The 13,745-nt window shown below is 40.4% G+C and overlaps 1 protein-coding gene across 1 annotated transcript in view; it reads left to right on the plus strand.

Annotated features, from left to right (window-relative positions):
- Window positions 1-13,745, plus strand: part of PLXNC1 (plexin C1) — a 174,237-nt gene that overhangs the window by 106,889 nt on the left and 53,603 nt on the right. The window contains exons 13-20 of the mRNA XM_049884041.1: window positions 9-212; window positions 327-512; window positions 3,452-3,554; window positions 7,219-7,320; window positions 7,603-7,706; window positions 11,477-11,515; window positions 11,748-11,872; window positions 12,757-12,955. Coding sequence (XP_049739998.1) covers window positions 9-212; window positions 327-512; window positions 3,452-3,554; window positions 7,219-7,320; window positions 7,603-7,706; window positions 11,477-11,515; window positions 11,748-11,872; window positions 12,757-12,955 — 1,062 coding nt within the window. The remainder of the gene's footprint in view (window positions 1-8; window positions 213-326; window positions 513-3,451; window positions 3,555-7,218; window positions 7,321-7,602; window positions 7,707-11,476; window positions 11,516-11,747; window positions 11,873-12,756; window positions 12,956-13,745) is intronic.

Below are 13,745 nucleotides of genomic sequence, written 5' to 3' on the forward strand. Positions count from 1 at the left end.
CTCCCCAGGTGTCTGAATGTTGTATGGAGACTTATTGCAGGTTTTTAGCCCCCAGTTTAAAGAGCCCAAAAGTGCGTACAAATGTCTCTGTGAAGCTAAGGGTACAGGACACCTACTTGGATTGTGGGACCTTGCAGTATCTTGAAGACCCTAGGTTTACCGGGTATCGGGTAGAATCGGAGGTGGACACAGAACTGGAAGTAAAAATTCAAGTATGTTTCCTTTTCCCGGGTGGAATGTGCCCTCCCTTGGCTGGAAAGGTGTGCTTATGGTTGTGAGTCTCCATGTGTGCCCTGATTTCTTCATCCTTGTTTTGTTCTTCACAGAAAGAAAATGATAACTTCAACATTTCCAAGAGAGACATTGAAATTACTCTCTTCCATAAAGAAAATGAGCAATTAAATTGCAACTTTGAAAATATTACCAGAAATCAAGATCTCACCACCATCCTTTGCAAAATTAAAGGCATTACTGCTGCAAACAGCATTGCCACCTCTTCCAGGAAAGTCCGTGTAAGTCACCTGACAGTCCCACCTGTTATTTTTAGCTGATGATCTATAATTCCTTGGCTAAACAAGAAGTCAGAATGGAATCCTTCATGGACCTTTGGATCTTCGCTTTAAATAGAAGATAGACAAAACTGGCACTGCAAACCCAAGCATAATTCCTCCAGAATCTCTGGCAGAATCCATTCATGTGCCTGTTAGAATGTCAAAGCTTTGAACACACTATTGTCTATAATACTAATGAGTCTTGATAGCTTTTATTCTACCCTTACATTTAGACTCTAGCATCTGCAAGCAGAATCTCAGGACCCATTGACGAATGAGCTGTCATTCTTTTCCCGAATGTGGAGGTGACACGTCTTAGTAGAAATCCAAGATGGAGGCCTCTTTGGCATACTCACAGTAGCGTTAGACTTTGTTGGAGACCAAATAAACTATGGGTCATGGGCTGCTTCCTTTACCACGAAGTCCTACTTGCTACGATTAATGTTTTTCCAGACACATTTGAGGGACCCATCATGATTATATTTACGTCCCACAATGAAGATGTAAGACCGTAGGGAAAGGAAACTTATTAGAAGTCACCCTTTATAGTGCTCGGGCCATATGAGGCTCCACACAGTCTATACCAAAAAATGCTTTATGATCTATAGTCATAAATAATTGGATAAAGGACAAGGAAAAACAACGACAACAACAAAAGAGCTGTGTTCATGTCCAAGCTGCACCAGTTAATAGCCGTGTGGCCTTAGATAAGTCTTTATTCTTGCCAAGCCTCCCTTTCTCCATCTGTATGGTAAAGGGGGCAATGATAATTATAAAATCAATAGCAACAATTAAAACTAAAAAGTACTACTACCTTTCAAGTTAATTGAGAAGACCCTTTTCGTCATTCATAGAATAGTTCCTGAACACTTAACCCTCTGATGAGCACGTGGCAGAGAAGAAACAGACAAAAATATCTGCCTTTATGGAGCTTACCTAAAGAGACATACACTAAAGAAAATAAATAAAAAAGATGTTTTTGTTGCTGTTGGTTGCCACAAAGCCTGCTTTGATTCACCGCATTGCCATGTACAATAGAACAAAATGTTGCCCGGTCCTGTACCGTATTCACGATTTTTGGTATGCTTGAGTCTGTTGCTGTGACCACTCTGTATTTTGAGTATCTTCCAACCTAGGGGGCTCATCTTCCAGCAGTATATCTGACACATGCCTGATAGCCTTGCCCTTGTGTTTTCTTCTAAGGATTTTATGGTTTTAGCGTTCACCTTTAGGTTCTTAATCCATTTTGAATTTGTTTTTGTGTATGGAATGAGACATGAATCCTGTTTCATTTTTCTGCTGGTTGGATTTGAACCACCACCTTTTCCGTTGGCAACCGACCACTTAACTGTTGCGTAACCAGGACTCCTAATGAGCTAACTTTAGTTAAGTATAGAAAAGCAAAGATGTCACCTTGAGGACTAGCATGTGCCTGACCCAAGCCATGATGTTTTCGATCACCTTATATGTGTGCAAAAGCAGGGCAATGAATAATTAAGACCAAAGAAGAATTGATGCCTTTGAATTGTGGTGCTGATGAAGAATATTGAATATACAATGGACTGCCAAAAGAACGAACAAACCTGTTTTGGACCAAGTACAGCCAGAATGCTCCTTAGCAGCAAGGATGGCGAGACTATGTCTCACATACTTTGGACATGTTGTCAGGAGGGATCAGTCCCTGGAGAAGGATATCATGCTTGGTAAAGTACAGGGTCAGCAAAAAGGAGGAAGACCCTCAAGGAGATGGTTTGACACAGTGGCTGCAACAGTGGGCTCAAGCATAGCAACAATCATGAGGATGGCGCAGGGCCGGGCAGTGTTTCATTCTGTTGTGCATGGGGTCACTTTGAGTAGGAACCGACTCAAACGACACCTGACAATGACAACAACAACAACAACAGTTAAGTGAGATAATGCATTTCATATTCACGACAGCCCTGTGAAGCAGGCACTTTCAGTATCCCATTGTAGAACTGAGGAAAGTGAGGACTGGAGGGCTGAGTAACTTCTCAAGATCCTACAGCGGTAAGGAGAGTACAGGGCAAAGCTGGAAGTTAGAACGTGGGCTGCCTGGGTCCCGATCTGTCTTCCAGGCACCGTGCTCACCTGTCTCCATAGGGGCAGTCACCACTACAAGGACCGAAATGCATCTTAATACTTGTATGGATGTCAGTGAAAAATAAGGCTTGATGGAGAGGTTTTCTCTTTAGAAGTTTTATGCAATTTTTATAACCAAAAAATGCTAAAACTGGAAAAGACCCTTAGGGATCAGCTACTCAGCATTGCCAAACTGGTTTTCACTACAGAATGCTTTATTCAAAATAGGCCTTCCAAGGAAGCCTGAGACGTGGAAGAGGCAAAAGTTCAGTTGTGTGCTTAGAATAAGGGTGGGGGCTTCCAACTAACAGGTGAACCAGTAACCAGTTGCCATCAAGTTGACTCTGACTCATGGTGACCCCATGGGTGTCAGAGTAGAACTATGCTCCATAGAGTTTTCAATGGCTGGCTTTTTTTCCAGAAATAGATCAGTAGGCTTTTCTTCTGAGATGCCTTGAATTACCAACCTCTTGGTTAGCAGCCAAGCGTGTTAACCATTTTCACCACCTAGGGACTCAACCAACAGGTTACCATCTCTCTATTGCCCCTGCTCCTGCAATTTAATACCCCCAAGGCAAAGAGGGCCAAAGTTTAAACTCTATGGGTCTAGTCCAACACACCTCAACTTACATATTAGGAAACTGAGGCCCTGTGAGTATTCTTGATTTGCACAAGGTCGCATAGCTAATCTGCCCCAGGGCAAGGACTTGAACTCAGCGGAAACCATTTGGGGAAAAAAAGTAATGTGCATATATATGGTATCCAGCTCCACTGGATCTAATGTCACTCTATCCCATTAGGTCAAACTGGGAAATTTGGAGCTCTTTGTTGAGCAGGAATCAGTTCCCTCCACTTGGTACTTTCTGATTGTGCTTCCTGTCTTGCTAGTGATTGTCATTTTTGGTAAGTGCCCTGTTTAATTTTGTCAGAAAAATTATCCTCTGGAGCCTCTCCTCAGGCAGGCAGATTTTCCACTTTCAGGAGCTGTTTGCTTCAATTAAGTATTAATGGATGAAATCCAAAATCAAAACTTGGGGAATGGAATAATGAGGACATGTTGGGAGCTTTCTAAACCTTTTTTTAAAGGATGCCTTATTAGTAAAAGGCTGGATTAGAAAGATGGTGTCTTGGTGTTTGAGAAGTATAAACCATTTTGCTTGTGCTTTGATATGTCATGATAAATATCCTGTTTACACTATTCCCTCAGGACTCCTTTGGGAGTTTAGACTCACAGGACTTAGTTATCTCATCCTGCCTTCCTACCCTGCTAAACAACCCATCCCAGCCCTGCTTTTCCTGGCAGAAATATGCTTTAGAAATATGACCTGTCCCTCTACAGCAATGTTTCCAGGCTCATTCTAGCACAGTGATCCCACTGTGGTTGCCCACGGACTCAATCTGGCCCACTGGTGTGTTCTGTTTGGCCCACATAGCATTATTTAAAACTTTGAAGTAATTGACAACATTTAAAAACTGGGTGACTTCACATTTTTTAAATCTGAAAAATGGAAAGGTCTGGTAACATTGGATCCAGTTTTTTCCATAGCATCAGTTTGCTGAACTGAGTAGCAGCTTCCCTGTTGAGATAAGTCATGTGTTCACTAGGTTTTCACCAGTCTCCACCACTCCCTATTGTCTCCGTCCAGGATGCTTAACTCCTATATGTACCTGGTCCCTGTAGTCATTTAGTTTGTGACCTCTATTCCTAAGCTTCTTTTGGTTTTAAGTCTGTTTCTATCCTTCTTAGAAAAAAAGGGCCTTTTCTCCACCAACTAATGTAGCATTTCATATTCCTTGATGTAACACAGACATTGCCTTTCTAGCATTTTAGGCTATCAAGGGAGTTGCTAATGTCTCGTTTGAGACATTCACTCCCTCCCTCATTCATTCATCCATCCACGTTATGTTTACTGAGCACCTGTTATGTTGTTAGTAACTATGTAAGCCTCTGGAGCCAGAAGAGGCGAGTTAAAGCCTGCTTCTTTCCCTTGGGTGGTTCACAGTCTAGTAAGGGTAAGATTTATGTATATGATTAACTTGCCTAATGAAATGGGTTCATTTTGCAAAGGCCCTATTTTACTGTGTTGATTATTATTTCAGGTGTTTTGTCATGCTCTCCCCAAGTTGTCCATTCCTCTGTTTGGAATCCATAATTGGGCTTGATAATTTAATGAAGTTCTGGCTGATGTTGGCTTTGAGTAAGAAGATTATCTGTAAATTCTAAATGCTGGAATCTGTTTTGAGAATCCCCTGCTGTTAACCAGCCTTACATATAACAGCCTCGCCTTGGACTCAGGTCCACTTTGTAACTTACTAGAAACTTCTGATCTTTTCCTGACCTGTGTGTGACTCTCCATGTCTTTCCCCTCACTTTGTTTGTAGAGGTTGTTTATGCTGTTTAAGGTGAAGTGAGATAAATTTGACACCTTGTTTTTATTGGCTTCGTTTGGATCTGCAAAGCCCATTAAAATTCTCATCCCCTTCTTACAGTGATGCCAGGGCCCCAAGTGTCAATGTCAATTTGAGTAGGTGTGCTCTTTAGTTCGTCAATCACATCATTAGTGAAAACACCAAACACACCTGGTCTAGTCTGCCACCTGGGAAACATGCCCTCCGTGGCCTCCCCTGTAGACTGTAGCCATGAAAAGCTCACTGCTTTAAGATTGTGGCTGGTTAGCTCCCTTTGCTTGCAGTAAGCCACTGTTGCTCAAAGTGAAGCCTGAGGAACAATTGTCCCAATGGATGCTCCTGAAAAAAGGGGTTCCATGCTCATTGAAGTTTGGGAATCACTGCATATTCTACCGTTTTACCGAGATGCACAAATGCATGTTATGATTAGGATTGTTGACTTTGTGAAGTGGTCCAGTAAAGAAACCTAACCAATTGCTGTCAAGTCAATTCTGACTCATGGCGACCCCCTGTGTGTCAGAGTAGAACAGTACTCCATAGGGTTTTCAAGGGCTGATTTTTCAGAAGTAGAGCACCAGGCCTTTCTTCCGAGGCATCTTTGGGTGAACTTGAATCTCCAACCTTTTGGTTAGCAGTCAGGTGCGATTTGCACCATCCAGGGACTTCACCAGTGAAGAAAGGTATTTAATTTTGTTTCTTCTAGCATCATTCACAAAGGAGCCCTGATGACACAATGGGTAAGTGCTCGACTGCTAACCAGAAAGTCGGTGGTTGGAACCCACCAGCTGCTCTGTGGAAGAAAGACGTGGCAGTCTACTTCTGTAAAGATTTACAGCCTTGGAAACCATATGGAGGAGTTCTACTCTGTTCTATGACAGGGTTTTGATGGCAATGGTTATTATTATTATTATTATTTTGGTTTGGTTTAGTAGCAGAGCCCTTTTATCAGGTAATTCCTATTAAAATTCCCAGGAGAAATTTCCTAGAATAATAACAATAGTTGACAATCTTTAAGTACTTATTCTTTTAAAAACACTATTTTAAATGCTTTCTGCAGGTTACTTCTTACAATCCTCTTACCACTGCAGTGAGGTAGGCATTCTTACAGAGAAGGCAGTCAAGGCACAGAGAACCTACGAAACTTACCCGTGGTCACACAGCTAGTAAATGGCAGAGCAGGGATATGAACCCGAGCACCCAGCCCCTTCCATGTACTGCCTCCACAGCACAGTTGAAAGCAAGATGAAGTGGAGAAAGAAGCAGAATCCAGCTATGGGTTCATTATGGACCACCCATCATGCCAACCTAGTAGATCTATGCAAGTTTGGCTTATATAACTTACCCTAGATCTGTGATTTCTTTCTGCCATTTGTTGCTCAACTTTATTTCTCCAGGGATGTTTAGAAACATTAAAAAAAAAAGAATGGAGCAATGTAAGTGGCCTGTGGCTGTAGAGAAACTTGGCTGTTTCATTACTTTTCAGCCAACTGGGATCTTTGGTTACAAGTGAAGGTTATTTGATTTAGTTTTCCACTTTTAAGAGGAGTGGATTTTTTTTCCTGTTACATTTTAGTATCTGCCTCTTTAGAGTGATCCCTCACTGGGAATTTTCCTTTTTATAAAATCCACCTCTTAAATGCTGTTTTCAGGGAGGGGGGTGGCTCTCATTTTTTTTTTTTTCCTCCCTTTCTTATTTTTTCGCATTGTCATCTTTATCTCTTTTTTTTCTCTAAAATAGATAGCACTAAATTTGCCAATTCAACATTTTTCACGTACACAGTTCAGTGAGATCAATGACATCAATCATGTTTCGAAAACATCACAAGGTCCTTTGCCAGATTTTCTATTCCCGTAAACAAAAACTCAGGGCTTCTCAAACAGTAACTCCCATTTTCCCGCTCCTTCCAACCCCTGGTAAAAAAAAAAAAAAACACCCTTAAATTCTGATCTCAATATATCTGCCTGCTCTAGGTCCTTCCTATTTGTGAGATCATACAATATTTGCCCTTTTGTGATTGACTTATTTCACTCAGCATAATGTTTTCAAGGTTCATTTCTTTTTTTAAAGAAACTGTGAAGGTTGGCCTTTGGGTTTGCTTTTCACGTTTGCTTTTGAAGTTAAACATGTCAGTCTGTTGCTGATTCTCTGTTTCCTCAGCTGCTGTGGGGGTGACCAGGTACAAATCGAAGGAGCTGAGTCGAAAACAGAGTCAGCAGCTGGAGCTTCTGGAGAGTGAGCTCCGGAAAGAGATACGTGATGGTAGGCTCCAAAATTTTATCTGTAGGAAAACAAGTCTTTTTTTTTTTTATTTTTAAATGGCCACAGTAATGAGAAATGTTTGTATAATAGAAGACAACTGAACAGCAGGGTCTGGACCTGGCTTTGTTTTATTTCACCTCTTCTCTGTCGCCAACCAAGTAATTATCTATTGTTTCTTCTTTAATGAAAACCAAGGTCATACTCCGTGTTAGACAAAACAGCAGAAGATCTTCTCCACTGTTTGTTGAGTTAAAATATTGCTCTTGGGATTCTGTTTTGCAGGCTTTGCTGAGCTGCAGATGGATAAATTGGATGTGGTTGATAGTTTTGGAACTGTTCCCTTCCTTGACTACAAACATTTTGCTCTGAGAACTTTCTTCCCTGAGGTAAAAGAGCATTGATCAATTCCTAAGGTTGGGTCTTGAATAGTAATGAAGGCGGTGTTGGCTATTGTCAAAACGGTGGCTTTGCTTCTGAGGCAGCTGTAGATAATCGGCTTGGTTCAGAATAATGGCTCAAGTTTGAGCAGAGCAGGGAGGAGGATAATAATTAATTACATTGATTAGGGTATAAAGCAGTGATGGGTCACTGGCAATTACTCTGTGTCCAGTAACAAAAACCTAGGAGGGACAGAAGTTCAGAGTGATGATTTTTGCTTTATTTTACTACCAGTTTAGAACTGAATTTGTAGCTGGGAAGTGAGCTAGTTTATTTAAAAATCAATAAATTGTGGGCTGGGCAATTTCTTGTGTTTATCTGCATGACTTACATTGCGGGTGCTAGATTATTCCCTATTCTCAGTTGGAAATGAAAAGTACTAGCAGCCTAAAGGGAGAAGAGTAGATAAGGCTAGAATGTGAGCTGCTAATAGGCCTTTATAGCAGTGTAGAGTGTTTCTCTAGTCCCTGGAGAAGGACATCATGCTTGGTAAAGTAGAGGGTCAGCGAAAGACAGGAAGACCCTCAATGAGATGGATTGACACAGAGGCTGCAACAGTGGGCTCGGGCATGGCAACAGTTGTGAGGTTGGCACAGAACAGGGCAGTGTTTTGTTCTGTTGTACATGGGGTTGCTGTGAGTTGGAACTGAGTCAACAGCACAGAACAGTAACAGAAAAGTGTTTATGGTTCTCTTCAGCAGTTATTCTCTAACTAATCATCCTCATTTAGTAGAAATAGCTGAATGAAATTATTGATTAATTTGTTCTAGGTCTCCATGGAGTATCTATTCAACCCTTGAGTTTTCAGTCTCATCTATGTTCTAACACCTCCATTTTCTCACTCACTCATTCAGCCTTCTTCATTTACCCTCCCAAGTCTTTGGTGAGGTACACTCATCCTCCACATCATTACCTCCACATCCCAATTCCCCAGCTCTGCCATATTGCCCTGTTTGTCCAGAACTGGTGACTACTGAAGGCCCAACCTCTGGAACACATCAACATCAGTTATCATATTTATATCTAGATTTCTAAGCAAAGCTCAAAATCTCTCCAGGCCAAAAGAGAGCTGGTATTGCCTTACCAGAAGCTTCTTTGCTGCACTTGGCCAGAAGCCTAGAGTTCAGAAACCCAGACACAAGCAGTAAGCAATTTCCAGCTTCTCTGTAATTCTGGAAGTGGACACCACGATATGTAATGCTGTGTCTGGAGGTTGGGATACCTCCATAAAACACCCATCAATTTTTTTTTTTTTGTCCAACCCTTAGTATTGCAAATCAAGAAAGCTATAAATAAGACGTCAGCCTTTTGCATTTGTGGAGTTTTTTTCTTTTTTTTTTTTTTTAACTTGTCCTCTAAGAGTACTGGGCCATTTGCCTCCTCATCCATTTCTGTGGCAGAGCACTGCCTAGGGAGGGAAGTTGAGTTCCCTGAATCAGGATGACTGTGCAAAGGTTGCATCACGAGTCCTATTTCCCGGCTATCTGAGATCCCCATTAAGAATTTAATAGCAATAAAATAATAGAGATTTCTACCATCAACGTGAGTACTGTGTGGGCTTTTACAGTTAATGATTGCCCTTGAGTGCTGAATAGAATAATCTGTGGCCTGAAAAAGAAATTTTCCTATCTTCTAAATTCAGTAATCAAGAGCAAGATAAAGTGATGAATGTAAAGGAACACTGTTGCAAGTTGAATGTTTAAAAAAAAAAAAAAAATCCACAGGAACAATGCTGTGTTATTTTAGAAGAGAGAGTTGCAAGAAGTCAAACTGATTTAACTCAATGTTATGTGTAATCTTCAAAAGCAACTGGGAAAGGCATAAAACTTGAAGTCAGAAGGGATCATTAAAGGAGAGGACCCAGAAAAGCAAGCATAAATTTGTTAGAACTTTATCAAGAAGACCTAAGTAAAAAATGAATTTATAATAATTAAGAAAAGATGTAGAGAACAGTTGAAATGCATTCTCGGCTGCAGATAAGTCCTTGTATTAATTAGGCCCTTTACTGATTGATTGGAGTCCCTGGGTGGTACAGTTAATGAGCTTGGCTGCTGACCAAAAGATTGGAGGTTCAAGTCCACCCAGAGGTGCCTTGGAAGAAAGGCCTAGGAACCTACTTCCGAAAAATCAGCTATTGGAAACCCTGTGGAATGCAGTTCTACTCTGATACACATGGGGTTGCCACAAGTTGAAATCAACTCCATGGCAACTGGTTCATTACCGATTGATTGGGACCCAAATCCTCTAGGCCTGGAGCTTGGGTGGCGAGGGAGATGGGGGACCTGTGTGATCAATACTTACCAGATAACGATAGGTAAATCCAGAGGGAACTGTTGATTCACAAAGGCCAAAGGAATCACCAGTCCCCTGATTCTTGGCCCTGTTGGTTTTGACTTTTAAAGCCTTGCTTTTCATTATATTGATTTTCTTTGTTCTACATAAAATAGGAGAAGAAATAGGGTAAGCAGATGATCTAACTTCCTGGAAGAGGGAAATTTGAATGAAAGGAAGAAAAAGCCTTAGAACACAGGGAGTCAGGTGAATTTCCTTATTTAAGGTCAAGAATTATTCCCTTTAAACTGTCTATGTACATAAAGTTGGTTCAGCAGAAAAATATTAGGAACTAGAAAATGCAAAACCAGGGCCTGTGTTTCTGTTTATTATTAGGAGCGTGTATGACCAAAATAGCTTGAGGTCTTCTGCTTGTGGTAACAAATTTGAAACTATGAAGCAAAAAATTATCTTCAGGAGAAACTTACTTTAATAAATATAAAAGTGGCCAAAATTTCAATTATTACCAAAAAGAGAAAAATATGAATGTGTGAGTTCATATTTTTACTCGGTTGATTCATGTAAAGTGTTATTCAACACACTTTTTAAATTTTAATTATGTAATTCCAATAAGGCTTATGATACATTAAAAAAAGGAAAATCAAATTGGAAGTTTCTATTCAAAAGCTACATAGCACAGTGCATAAAAATATTTTTAGAAACCAGTGGAACAATAACATTGTGGTCTAGTTTGCCGTAATTTAGAGATAAAAACAGTAATGATAGCTAACAGAGAACACTTACTATGTACTCATTGAATTTTCACACTGAGCCCATGAGGTGGGAACCATTACTGTCCCCATTCTACAAATGAGGAAAGTCGGGGAGGTTAAATAACTTGTTCAAAGTCATGTGACCAGTATATGATATAACCAGGACTAGAACCCAAGTAGTTTGGCCCAGGATTCAACCCTTCGAACTGCCCCCACCCTACCACCTCTCGTGTATTGAGACAATCTATGCTACTAAGCTAAGACTCTTGTGACAATTTACCAACCATAATTTAGTATTTATTCTTACAAAGTAGATTGCTTGAGGAGTAGCCTAAACATTTGCATAATCTTCTTTAATGACCATTTCTTTAACATTTGAGTCCTTTCTTTCACTTTGAGTCAGTTCTTTTAAAGTGTGAGATTCCTTCATCCACCAAAAATGGGATGGATCAATGATAATTATTCTTAGAGCTTTCACAACTCGTTGGTTTCTTGAGAGCAGAATAATGATTTATTATGTATTATAGGCTATGCAGCAACCCTAAACCCCGGGGCTCTTCAGATTAGCAAACAGTGTCTCTACTTTATTAAAACGGACATGGATATTATAACAAAAATACACTATTCATTTCCTCTGGATGTTATGAATAATGAAAGTGTCTCCTTCCTCTCAGTCAGGTGGCTTCACTCACATCTTCACTGAAGATATGCATGTAAGTCTATAAGTTTTCATTTTTAGCCCAGTGACTGCCTGATTTTCATAGTGTTATCATCATCATCATCATCTCCATTATTATCACTTTGAATTTTTATTGTGTATTTTTTGGGGATCATGATTTCAAAATTAAATAATTCATTGTCTTGGAAAACCCATTGTGGGTCTACTTTTTAAATTCCAATTGTTTATATTATATTGTAATATATACTTTTTTTTTTTTTTTCCAGAACAGAGATGCCAATGACAAGAATGAAAGTCTCACAGCTTTGGATGCCCTAATTTGTAATAAAAGTTTCCTTGTTACCCTCATTCACACCCTTGAAAAGCAGAAGAACTTTTCAGTGAAGGACAGGTATTAGTCAATTCTTTTGTGTTTTGAAAGCGTTCAAGTAGAGAAAACAAAAGCTGAACCACTTATTTTACTTCCAAATCACTAGCCTAAGTTTGTCTCCTGAGAATGCACACTTATCCAGAGGCTGGTTGACAGGGTGGTTCTCTGGCGATACTATTTCAATTTTAGATCACACCATCACAACACAAATCCTATTTTGAAGACACACACGTACAACCCTGAAAAACCCCAGCATCAAGAAAAAAAAATAAGTCCTTAATCAAAAATGCGGAAGTGTTATTTTCTATTTTTCAAAACACCCTTGAAATTAGGGAAAGATATTAACTTCCTGTTAACGCTCTATCTTAAATGCTGAAAACACACAAAATATCCTCAAGTTAGCATTGGTGTGTGGTTTTTATGGCTTGAGGACATTAAAAAAAAAAAAAAAACCTCAGGAATAAATAGGCGGAGCATAGGGTATTTTTAGGGCAATGGAACTATTCTGTAGGATACTGTAATGATGGATACATGACATGATGTATTTGGCAAACCCATAGGGCTGTACAACACAAAAAATGACCCCTAATGTAAACCAGGGACTTCATAATAATCTGTCAATATTGGTTCATCAATTATTAACAAATGTACCACATAAATGCAAAATGTTGATAATAGGAGAAACTGTGTGCAGAGGGGCGAGGGGGGATATGAGAACACTCTGGACTTCCTGCACAAAATTTCTGTAAGCTTAAACCTGCTCTATAAAAATAATATAGTCTATTAAAAACAAAGATGCTCAACAGGACAAGTACCCCCTTGCCCAGCAAAGTCCCATGACAACTATCATCAGCAACAAGCCAAGCCTACAACTGATAGTTAACCAAGGCTCTGTTTTTAAACAGGTGTCTGTTTGCCTCCTTTTTGACCATTGCACTGCAAACCAAGCTGGTCTACCTGACCAGCATCCTGGAGGTGCTGACCAGAGACTTGATGGAACAGTCCAGTAACATGCAGCCTAAACTCATGCTAAGGCGCACGGAGTCTGTGGTCGAAAAACTCCTCACCAATTGGATGTCTGTCTGCCTTTCTGGTTTCCTTCGGGTAAGTATAGCATCCCTTGGCAGTGTCAGAGGTAAGACAATAGGTAGTCATTTTTAGCAGATGCTGATTTCTTTGTGGGGATAAGTTTGGAGTACTCCATGGTGTCACCATTTAACCTCTATTAGTCTTGGTCCTGAGCCCTGGTGGCACAGTGGTTAAGAGCTTGGCTGCTAACCAAAAGGTTGGCAGTTCAAATCTACCAGCTGCCCCTTGGAAACTCTATTAAGCAGTTCTACTCTGTCCTATAGGGTCACTGGAAACCCTGGTGGCATAGTGGTTAAGAGCCATGGCTGCTAACCAAAAGGTTGACAGTTCAAGTCCACCAAGTATTCCTTGGAAACTGCATGGGGCAGGCCTACACTGTCCTATAATGTCGCGGCTATGAGTTGGAACCGACTCAACGGCAATGAGTTTTATAGAATCACTATGAGTTGGAATCTACTCGACGGCAACGGGTCCTTCCGAGGAGCTGATAGAGGGAAATATAAAAATTGTTTTTCTTACAACCGGCTTGTCTTTGTTTGCCATCGAGTCGATTCCAATTCACAGAGGACCCATGTATGAAGAGTTGAACTGCACTCCATAGGGTTTTCAAGGCTGTGACCTTTTGGAAGCAGATCGTCAGGGCTTCCTTCAGAGATGCTGCTGGGTGAGCTTGAACTGCCAACCTACCTTTGAAATTAGGGAAAGATATTAACTTCTTGTTACCGTTCTGGCTTTGGTGCTGACGACACAGAAAATGTCCTGAAGTTAACATTGGTGTGTAGTTTTTATGGCTTGAGGACAGTAG

The sequence above is a fragment of the Elephas maximus genome, chromosome 4 (assembly GCF_024166365.1).
Source record: "Elephas maximus indicus isolate mEleMax1 chromosome 4, mEleMax1 primary haplotype, whole genome shotgun sequence".
In the NCBI taxonomy this organism is placed as follows: Eukaryota; Metazoa; Chordata; class Mammalia; order Proboscidea; family Elephantidae; genus Elephas; species Elephas maximus.